At 40.1% G+C, this 11,702-nt stretch overlaps 1 protein-coding gene across 1 annotated transcript; it reads right to left on the reverse strand.

Moving 5' to 3' along the window:
* Window positions 1-7,270: 7,270 nt before the first annotated feature.
* Window positions 7,271-10,089, reverse strand: cetn3 (centrin 3). Its single transcript, XM_010878181.4, has 5 exons — window positions 9,947-10,089; window positions 8,665-8,800; window positions 8,236-8,350; window positions 7,954-8,145; window positions 7,271-7,859 (listed from the first exon to the last, which is right to left on the reverse strand). Exons 1-5 carry the CDS (start codon window positions 9,961-9,963, stop codon window positions 7,816-7,818), a joined length of 504 nt encoding a protein of 167 aa, XP_010876483.1. The 5' UTR covers window positions 9,964-10,089; the 3' UTR covers window positions 7,271-7,815.
* Between the last annotated feature and the right edge of the window lie 1,613 nt (window positions 10,090-11,702).

An 11,702-nucleotide genomic window follows, 5' to 3' on the forward strand; every position in this document is an offset into this window, starting at 1 on the left:
CAATCTCTCACACACACACACACACACTCTGTGACCTCCCCAGTGTATACTGGTTGGGTGCGTCTGGCAGTGGTTTAGTCACCTGTCTCTGTCACTCTGAGTATATTTAGCTGTAAGGTGTCGCTGACACTGCCTCTGTGTGTGTGTGTGTGTGTGTGTGTCGTTGATACTCAGGACTTCGTAGGCCCTGGCATAAAAGCCCAGGATTACTGGTCTGAAGGCCTGTGGCTCTTCACATTACAGAGATAGAGAGACTGAGAGGGAGGCGAAGAAAGGGAGAGATGGAGAGTGAATGAAGGAGGAGATAGATCAAACCAATGAAAACTGCCCAGATTTCAATGTACCAAGCGTCTGCTTAGCTGAGGATTAGCTAACACCTGTCCTCTTCTCACAGATCATTGGACGGAGCGGAGTCCTAGACTATTGAGAGATAGTTATACATTTCCTAATGGGTTAGTGTCAGAATAGTGTGGATGTTTTCTTTTGAAGTTCATATAAAACTGTTATTTGATTGTGCGTTGTACTCAGTCAACTAAAAAATGTGCTTAATGATTTTTTTGAAACTATCTGTTGAAAGAATAATAGTTAAATACCACATACTTGTGAATATAGTACCAAAGCTAATTACAAAACTTAGTTGTAAAAGAATACAACCACAATATAAATCATTCACAGTCTCTCATACATATATATATATATATATATATATATATATATATATATATATATATATATATATATATATATATATATATTATCTAGATTTTTTAAACTATGTTATGAATCAAATATGTGCAAAATATTTGCCTTCCAAAGAATAATCTAAAACTCCTAGCTTTACAAATAATATTTATCTTCCAAAATGGTTAATTCTAGTACCCTATTCATCTACAATAACCTCTTTGTAGTACAGTACAGCATGAGCTTACATACCTGCTCCTTAACTGATGGGAAGTTATACCTTCAAAGGTTTATTGGTTTCTCGACACTGTTGACTTTACTTGGTCACTATGCTGACTCAGCATTCCTACCACACAGACACAAGGAATTTAACGTATATGGTACAGCTCATATACAGTACAGTCCTGACATTGCAAATGGCTGGTATGAACATAACGGTAAGCAGTTTTCTATCTGCCTGAGTTCATATTAGGTTCTGTTTGTTGTCAGGGCCATCTCTCGTTAATTGGTTAGGGGCCCCGGTTGCTTTGTGACATAGTATTAGTGACCTGCTCTTGACAGAAAAGGTGTTTATTTTAAAAGAAAATTTAAATAGAAAATTTATGTTTTCAATTCTACACCTTTTTCCATGGGTGTAGATAAAAAGTTTTAAAGCTTTTTTTTTTTTCTGTGTTAATACACATGTAACTAACATTTTGCAATTCATGACATTTTATGTAGTCTGTTCATTTTGCTGAAAAAACTGGATGAAACATTTTGCGCTAAAAATCTATTTTCATGTGATTCAGAAATCACATGAAATTTGCATGATGACATTGCTCCTGGGGTATTCTATTTCTTCCTGTCAGTAGAGTGGTTTTCTAATGGTCAGGGGCCCTCTGGTGGCTGAGGGCTCTGGAATATTAGCTAGCCCTGTGTGCGGTGTTGTGTGTTGATGTTAGTGTGCACAGGTGTGTGCACAAATTAGGACTGCCCTAACAAGACACACACTGACCACTGGTTTCCTTGACCCCCACCCTGAATAAAGGGAGAGGAGAGGAGAGGGATTTCTGAGGACAGTGTTTGGGTTATATTGTGTAAGGGCAAAAGGGGGTAATGGGTTGAGCTCCCTCCTCCAGTAATAATATTTTCTGAAGCTCTCTGTAAAACATCTGGTTTTATCCAGACAAGGCCTATTGCTACTCACCCTGATTGTTTGTCTTTCAACCACACACCTCCTACTCCTCCTACTGTACCTAAGTACACAGTGCATTGACAGACACATACACTTGTATGAACAGAAGAACTTGTGTTCCTTTGTTCGCTTCCCCGTCTCCTTGGTTGCTTTTGGCTGGAGACCTGTTTCCCATAGAGTTGCTGGTTCAAGACCCATTTTAGCTGTTCCCTCTATACTGCCCACTCCTCCTTCACAGACCGAATTGCACTTCTTGTTCTTTTCCAATATAAAACCCAAGCAGAGTGTGGCTCCTCGATGGTCGGTGTTAGATTTTCATTATGAATGAAGCTTTGCTAAACGTACAGTATAGTAAGGCTTACTGGCTGAGTCCCTTTCATTCCCCTCTCCAGTGGAGGGCAGAACCAAAAGCCACAAAGAGCGGTAGTAGTAGTAGTAGAAATGGAGTCATCTGTAAAGACAGTCACTGGTGGAATAGGTTTGGACAAGGTGGAACAGTTATATCGGAATTACCGTAGTTTTAATTCACCAGAGCTGGTCTGGTGGAGTGTTAATAGGTTAGGTTTGAGCTAGCGTGATGAGTTAGACTCTGCGGCACAGTAGGGTTGGCCCGGGATTTAGCAGAGAGCCCTACGCTGCATGTTTGGGTTGGGCTGGGACTGAGGCTCCGGTACAGAGATGAGATGATGTGGGGTTGGGCTGTGGCTCCGCTCCCCAGAGGATAGGGTTACTGTGAAAGCCATGAGCGTGTGGAAACTAATCCACCCTCACCGAGCTGCCTGGCATAGCTCACAGTCCATGCTACGTCTGTGTGTTCCACCAGCTGTTCACATCTCTTCCAGTCAATGGTGTTTAGAAATGAGCTTGAAAAACCCCATACTCCCATGTACAGCTCGATTCATACTACCAAGCGGACACACAGACACTCAGGGGGCATCTCAACAATGAGAGGGCACCTTTGAAGAGTTGTTAGGTCTACCCAGGGACAGGGCTGGGTCAGACATAACAGACTGGAACAACAGCCACCAGGGACCCAACAGGTGGACACATGGCTACAGGCTGGGGCTACAAAGGCAACTTCCAGGACAATTATTAAAAAGCCAATTCTTTGAATGAAACACACTTTCCATGGAGATCCCAGGGGTTTGTTTATATCTGAATGCTCTTTCGAGTTTTGAGACAGCTAAATTCTGGTCATTCTGAACTCTGGGAACTGGTATTTGGGGAATTCTCCCATGGGGATATCCTCCTCCCAGGTGGGCATAGAGGTGATTCCTGAGGGGTCAGGGCAGGGGTCATGGTTCTCACCTGGGCATTCTTGTCATGGAGAATTAAATCAGATCAAAGTTTATTTATAGAGCACCTTTTCACATTGAAGGAATTTCAAGTGTTTAATAAATACAATTATGAAACAATCAGATAGATAGAGTCAGTCAGATAGGGTCAGATAAAAACAAAAGTAAGAAGGCATTTTAAACTATACTCCTTAGAGACAAATGCAATAAATTAAATTACAGATATTGAAACACAGCTAAAAATCTGTTTCTTCAAACTTTTGGGTTCTTATCTTTTGAACAAGTAAACATATCTGACATGTATAAGTGCAAGGCCACAGATTGCTTAAAATATAAATATGCAATACAAATAGAAAATGACCAGGCAACCAATTCAGAGACAGTAAAAAACGTGTGATGTGCTGTGGTTCTAGTCTTTGTTAGAACATGCTGCAGCATTCTGAATTATGAACTTTTGGGGGGGAAGACCAGACAATAGAACATCTTGTAATGTATAGCTAGTGAAATTGTCTCTGTGTTGGCCTGGTTAAGAAATGTTCACATTTTATTAAATGATGTAAAAATGACTAATGAATAAACAAATGTATAATGCCTGCATGTGTCACTCTGACACCTAAAGCCTAGAGGAAGGGGAATTCCACAAAACATTCCCACTGACCCATCAGCCTCCCAGTTCTACAGCATTAGGGGGCTACAGGTCAAGCTGTCTGACCTGTCACACCCTCTGTGGAGTCACTAGTAAACGGGAAACATCCGGGTCTCAGGGACAGTCACCTTCAACTAATATTCTTTCTTTTTTCTATTTTTCCCTAGTTTCTCTCCAGAATTTGGTGATTGACGCCCTGCTGAATTGTGACAACTCCCAGTGGACTTGGGACAGTCGATGTCGAGTCATGTAACATGATGACATAATCCTTATCACGCAGCTCGCTCGAAGAGGAATTCTAGACCGGAATCCTCACGTGCTGGAAGGAATGCACTTTTTGCTCTGCTTCATTCGACTGCACCAAGCCATCACAATGGAAGGCAGACTGATTAAAATACTGACCCCCAAAATCCAGACGTCGCTGGTCAATTGCTACATCGAGAACCCAGGGCTAATCAATAAGCAGGATTTGAACTCTAGTCTTACAAATATTCTTCTGAAATCTGGATGTAGGAACTCTGCTCAGGCATTTCCTTTATGCCAACAAAACAAAGTTAGACCTGCCCTGGCCTTGGACAGAGTCAAGCAGAGGGACCACAAACAGTGTCCAGGGGTCAATGGTTAAATGCTGTCACATGGCAGCATAGCCAACCTAATGACAGACAGGTGTTGAACTCTGACCTTGGTTACAATGGAAACAAGGTTTGAACCCCTCAAGGGACAAGGGTATCACTTCTCGCCAGGAAAACACAGAGGGCAGTTGTTCTGTTAAAAAATGACATTTTTTGTTCTGTAGAAGAGTAAAACTTTCTTTCTGCCTCTCTAAAATAAATTGCCTCAGTAATTGGGTAATTTGTGGTGACAATTTTAAAGAGAACAATGTGTTATTGTGCTGCAGAGATGAGAATACTTTACATTTGTGGTGATGGCCTAATAACAATTTACAGGGTGCAGTAGGGCATGTTGGCAAGAGGGAATTGGTGGACTGTCTCTCTATTTTCATCCTCTTAACTTTATCAGTAACCTCATGTCTTATTGCCATAAAGATATTAGTTATAGATCCCTGAGCAGCAGTCTGCATGTGGGCTCTTATCCATTATTAGGAATTTAGTAGACACTACTCAAATTCCAGGGAAACTTACACCAAGTGCATTTAACTAAAGAAAGTAAAATCCTACCTAACCCAAGCTTTAGGACTGGTCCATTCTTACCAGTTAGTACAAGTACCTGCCAGTCTCTGGGTAAAGTAGAGGAACAATATTATGTATATTTAGAGTTCTCATCAACTTAGTGTGTTACAAGCAGGACAAAGGAGTGGAGGTGGGGGTGGGGGAAGGTTGTAGGGAGAGTGGGATGGGCGTTAAATGCCCTCCAGCTTTGGCAAATGCTCAGCTGTTGGTTAAGGGCAAACTGTCCAGCCAGAGTCACTCAGCAGCAAAGACACACATACACACATACATTCACCAACACTCCAAAAATAAACATCCCCAGTAACTCCCCAGTTACAGCCTCTCCATCTCCCCCATGTGGGCTACACACACACATACACACACATGTACACACAGGACTCAGAAACCTCAAACCCTCCAATTACAGGGAGGAAACTCTCCCAATCCTCCACCCTTTCATCATCTGATTGGCTGGGGTCATTACCTAAGCAAACTGGATGATCCAACCCAAACCAGAAGATCCAAACTCTCCTAAACCATCTGAGACTATCTACTAACTGTGGGACTGAAACCAAAAGTCAATCATAGCTAACTCTTCATCTAAATCAGTTTGCTTTGGGTTTTGTCTGAAACCAAAATTAGAGGGAGCAATGTGGTGTCAGGCTGAGTTGATTTGAGCTCTCATTACCATGTGTTTATTGAGAAGGCTTCACTATGGGTGTATTCATTCAGCCAGAGAACATTGAAGTTGTGAAATGTTATCGCCAAACAGAAGCAAACAGAAAGAAACAACAAGAGACTTATCTGAATTTGTGCAGTTGCAACTAAAACATTTAGTTTTGTATAATGAATACACCTTATGCATCAGTTCAGTCTGGTCGCATACCAAAGGTGTTGCCTAGTTTATGTAAATTCTGGACAGTCAAATGAGTGGACTGGCAGTGGGGTGTTTGATGATGGATGAGTGATTAAGCCACTAAATCCAAACATAGTGACTTTGAATCTGTGGGAAAAGACAGTAATTGCTTGGTTATAAGTCTTTCCCAAAACGTAACCATTTAGAATGAATACCTAACCCTAACACCTATCATACATTTATGCCTTTTTTTTTAATATATGTTGGCTATTTCCTAACATAAGGTTATTTGAACGGATTCCTAGGACAGCATTTTACACCATTAACAGGATGGAATTTCTAGAGGAATAATGCGGCAACCCTCTAATAGAATTCCAGCCAATTGTAAAAGCTATGCTATGGTGCAATGAAGGAATTCTGGCAGTTTGTGGTGGCCAAATGCCCTATTAAGATACTGTAGGCATTTCCTTTATCCTGGCATTTACATGTATATGACATACCATAGGAACACAGCTAAGAATTAAGCAATCTTTAATCCAATTCAGAGTTTGAGGTATACAACATCCTCCTCTAGAGGCAAAACAGAAGACAGTCACCCAACGCCAAGGAGTAAACAACTTATGGTGTATTTATTCCACATTTTGTAAATAAAATGATAATATGCTCTGACGTTCAAAAGTTTGGGGTCACTTAGAAATGTCCTAGTTTTTGAAAGGTTATTTGATGATTAGAAAACCCTTTGGTAATGTTAGTATCACTGAAAACGGTTGTGCTGATCAAAGAAATAAAACAGGCCTTCTTTAGACTAGTTCAGTATTTTCAGTGGTTTGTGGGTTCAATCACAGGCAAATTCTTCTGAAACTCAATCTATTCTTGTTCTGAAAAATGAGGGCTATTCCATGAGAGAAACTGCCAAGAAACTAAAGCTCTCATACAACAATACGTAGTACTCCCTTCACAGAACAGCTAAAATGTTCAGCTGTGCTAACATAATTCCAAGAGGGTTTTTTAATAATGAATTAGCCTTTTAAACTGATAAACCTGGATTAGCCAACAACATTGCAATTGGAACACAGGACTGATGGTTGCTGATAATGGACCTCGGTACACCATTGCAGACATCTGCAGATTCCAGCTTTAATAGTCATTTCCAACATTAACAAAGTCTAAACTGTATTTTTGATCAATTTGATGTTATTTTAATGGACAATTTGCCTTTCTTTCAAAAACAAGGACATTTCCATGTGACCCCAAATATTAGAACGGTAGTGTATATCTAGCTATATAAGTGCCCAACACTATCAAAATATTTTTTCATAGATTAAAGCATTTGCTACAAAATCAGCTGAGTGAACATACCCCTGTTGCATTTGTGTGTAGTCTGTCCACTGAACACCTTACTCAAGAGAGAACACACTGCAACAGAGGTTATATGGAAAGAAGATCTGATTCATAGTCAATTTGGTTTATTATGTAAAATAAATAAACACACCAAAAAGCAAATTTCTAACAGCAACATGTGGTTGCACTACAAACCACCGCTCAGAAATATTACTACAAACTACTGAACATTTACAAGGAATGTTTCAGAGGATCGGTCATGTAATCTCTACAGTTTTCTGTATGGCTCAGATACACAACACAGCAAGTGCATCTAATCAAATACTTGGAATAACATTTTCATTTGAAAGGAAACAAAGAAAATACACAACCTTAGGATGTAGCCCAACCAAACACATTCTTAAGACATACGATCTTTAAACTAAGACAAGAACAAGAGCGACAGAAGTGCCATTTGATGAGATCAAGTTGGAATCTCAGTACCCTAGCCCTTTCCTCCTTTCCTGGGCAGTCCCTTTAGGTCAGTATGGATGTAGGAAAGGAGACAAGGTCATCTCCCAGCAGTTCCACATTGACCTGGGGGATCCATCCATTACACAGTGAATCAGCAACCACAGCCTCTTAACCACGCCCTCAGGGCGGCAGCCCACCAATCAGGAGTCCCCCGTCATTATGGATATAAACTCCTCCTGATTAACTGCGAGAAAAGAAAAAGACAAACACTGCTCTGAAACGTTACGACCAAATGTTTCAGTGGACGATCTTTTTGTATTTCGCATGTGTGCACACACTCTCTCCGTCTCCGTCTGTATCAAACTCATCAATCATGCTGCGTAGCTCCTCGTCTGTGATGTTCTCCCCCAGCTCCCTGGCCACGCGTCTCAGGTTCCTCAGGCTGATCCTCCCCGAGTCGTCGTCGTCAAACAGCTTGAAGGCTTTCAGGATCTCCTCCTTAGGGTCCCGCTCCAGCATCCGGTCTGTCACTGAGAATCATCGACCAGATTATGGGAGCCCGCACCCCGGGAGCAGCCAGGCCACGCCAAAGGTCACACACAAAGAAAGTCACAACTTACCGACTTCGCTGAAGTCCTCAAATGTTATTTTGCCGTTTCCCTCTCTGTCATAGTCTTTAAGTATCTTCAGGACATCGACCTTCTTCACCTCAAAACCCAGAGCTCTCATTGCCACCTGTGAGCAAAGGGGACAAAGATGACTTAGTTTTAAAAAACATGAAAGCAAGGCAAACCAAATGACTAGTTAGAAATAAGGTAGGTCATTCTTTTAAGGTTCATCTTTTTGGTTTGTGGGTTTTGGGAGCAAGGTTGATGCTTGCTCCCAAAAAAAATGTATGACAGAATAAGAGCAAATGCAGGGTAGAGGGAGAGGGAGCAGAAACGCAAAGGACTCCTGACAGGAGCAACATGGGATCCCTGGGAGCATATGGTCCTGGAAGCCGGAACTAAAACCCAGTCAAAAAGCCTCCAATCCAAGAAGAGGATTACCTTGAGTTCATGGTAGTCGATCTCTTTGTCTTTGTCTGTGTCAAACAGTTCAAATGCCTCTTTTATTTCATGCTTCTGCTCCTCAGTCAGCTCTCGCCTTTTCTTTCTCTTGGTTTTATCCACTGCCAGCTCAGTCCTGAACATAGGTGCCAAGTGTTAAAATAAAGACAGCCTATTTCACAGACACACTGTAGACTGCAGACAGTTGTACACCAAATAGAAATAGAAACATTTGAGCAGGATTCTACTCTTGCCTTTTTGGCCCTTAAGTACGTTTTGGATGGGGGGCCTGCACACCTGCCCCCGCAAACAATGCTAATAATAGAATGTGTGGAGGTAGGACCTAAGAATTTTGTTTAGACTCCACAGATAGATGGGAAGTGGTGTTACATAAAGCAGACATTATAGGTGAAGTATTAAGATGAGATGTGGTTATCAACTCTAAGACAAAGAACAAACTGGTACAACAGCAGTAATGCATTTAAAACACAGCCAACACAATGGTTTGATAACATGTTGTAAACACACTTTACGGAGTCTGCTGTTTCCACTGAAACAAATTAATCCCATGTACAATGCATGAATCAGACGAGAGAAAAAAGAGGAAGATTAGGTAAGACAGGCGAAGTGTGCTACTTATTGTGAGTGTTGGTTAAATGTTGTTGTTCTCAAAATAGTTCCTTTGCTAAAGTTCAACTATTTGTGGTATTTAAAGAATGATATTTGTCACTTGCTTTGTTAACAACAAAAGCGGTCAACTACGACTGAATTATTTACTGTCCCTTAAAAAACATTTAAACACAGGAAAATATAACAACTTAAAGAAAATACGACATTCATATAGGACCCTCTGCCCATAGTAAAAATATTCTGCATTGTGGAGCATTCAAAAACCCCAAGGAAGATTAGAGTAAACACTACTGACACTTCACAGACAGGGATTACACAAACAGTTGCTAAGATACAGGCACAAATCAGACACCGGTGGTTTATCGATAACTGTCTTTAAGTTGAGTGACTTCAGATTTATAATTATCTATGACCAAACTAATCAGCATAATAACATCTGACCGTTTTCGAGGATGTCAATCTAGAAAGCTCGTCAGTTTTGCCCGGTAACTCGGAACCAGTGTGCCACTGGCAAAAAGTAAGCTACAATTGCTAGCTAGCTAACGTTAGTCAGTTGCTAACATTAGGAAATGTGGTTGTTATAGTTCTTGCGAGGTGAAGTTAGCTACATGGTAGCTACCTGATGCATCCAGTAGAGTAGTAAACTACATACCTTAAAGACAGACTCATCCTTCAAATTGTAGCTATGGAGACATAAACTGTCAATTTAAACATGAACAACTAGTAGCACTGATAGTTTGAAAGCGGCTTCCAAAATCACAACAAACAAACTTGTAACAAATCCGTTAATCCGCGCCTGTTTCATTGATTGTCATTGGTTGATGGAGAAGCACGCATCAATAAAGTCGCTTCTGATTTGATAGACGAAATCTCGCGTTGCAGCACATTTTCCTTAAGCGACGTACCACTGCTGCTTTCTACGACCAGTAGAAGGTGCTGCATGTTAATATAGTTTTTATTATTATTCAACACCAAAGCTTACATAGCAGTTTCTCAACATTACATTAAACCGTTCTATAGATACAACAAGAACAAGAGCCCATAGCCAGAGGGATGAAATATAGAATAGAATAAAAGAGGAAGAATACAAATGACAAAAAGATGTCCTTTATACATTTCGACATCGGTTAGAAAAAGTTCCTTTTTCTTTGTAAATCCAGATATATGTGTAAAAAAATCTACAAAACAATTGGGTGATTAACTACATTTGATGTTCCATAACCGAATCTGTATAATAAATTAGGTTATAAAATGTATCTATGTCAACGATGTTGTGCATTTTGCTGCCAATATATCGTTTCATGTCAGCCCAGAACAACTTACTATGTAAACACAAAATATGTGTTCAATAGATTACATTTCTAGTCCACAAAAGCAGACATTGGTAACAACGTATCCATTATTTTTGGGGTCACCATCATTTTCTGTGGAGTGAGCCAAACACGTGCCTGTTCACATCAAATAAGAAAGACCAGGAATAAATGGCAGAAGGGTTAACATTTTCTGTAAAGAAAATCTCAAGTTAATGGGCAGTTGTTTAATCTTTTGTTTAGTAAATTAATACCATTTATCTTATTTCTGTGTGTCAAAGAGTTAAAGAGTTAAAGAGTGGGCAAAAAATCCACCACAGCTAGAAGAACTACTAATTTAAGTTTTTAATTTTGGTCACTGCAGCTAAACATAGCCCAATTCCAGCTAAACATAGCCCCAATTCCAGCTAAACATAGCCCCAATTCCAGCTAAACATAGCCCAATTCCAGCCTGGACCTTTAATGTGATTTTCTTTTAACAACCACCCCATCCCCTACAATTATGGTCCCACAGTGGATCAGTGCATTTAAGCATTTAACAACAAGACCAATTCATGTTTCCAGTGCTTCCCAAAGACAGGTAGTGATTGGTAGACGCCTAACAAATGAAAGAAAAACATCCTTTTGAGCATAATAAAGTTATTAATTGGAGGTTTCAGGTTGGGTATCTGGAGAAGCACTCTGTGACAACTGCTAATGTACAATAGGCTTTATAAAACAAATTGATGAATTAAGCTTATGAGGCCAATAGTCATTTTTGAACAGTGACAGAGTTCAATGACTGTGATTGAGGATAAATCAAGAACATTGTATGTACAGCCTACAAAATACAGTACAGTCTGTACAGCCTACAAAATATTACAAATAATGCATTCTGTTTGCAACAAGGCACCAATGTAATACTGCAAATAATTTGGCAAATACATTCATGTTTTCTCATTAAAACAAATTATTATGTTTGGGGCAAATCCAATAAGTACTACTCATATTTTCAAGCTTGGTGGTGGCTAATTTATGTTATGGGTTTGCTTGGCATTGGCAATGACTATGGAGCTTTTTGGAATAAAAACACAAGGAATACAAGCCCAAAAAAGAGGC

This window comes from Esox lucius, chromosome 14, assembly GCF_011004845.1.
Source record: "Esox lucius isolate fEsoLuc1 chromosome 14, fEsoLuc1.pri, whole genome shotgun sequence".
Classification (NCBI taxonomy): Eukaryota; Metazoa; Chordata; class Actinopteri; order Esociformes; family Esocidae; genus Esox; species Esox lucius.

Coding starts and splice junctions, on each gene's coding strand:
- cetn3 (XM_010878181.4), bottom strand. Junction 8,351..8,664: donor TCGACTACCATGAACTCAAG/GTAATCCTCTTC, acceptor CTTTGCTCACAG/GTGGCAATGAGAGCTCTGGG. Junction 7,860..7,953: donor TACAGACGGAGACGGAGAGA/GTGTGTGCACAC, acceptor CTTTTCTCGCAG/TTAATCAGGAGGAGTTTATA.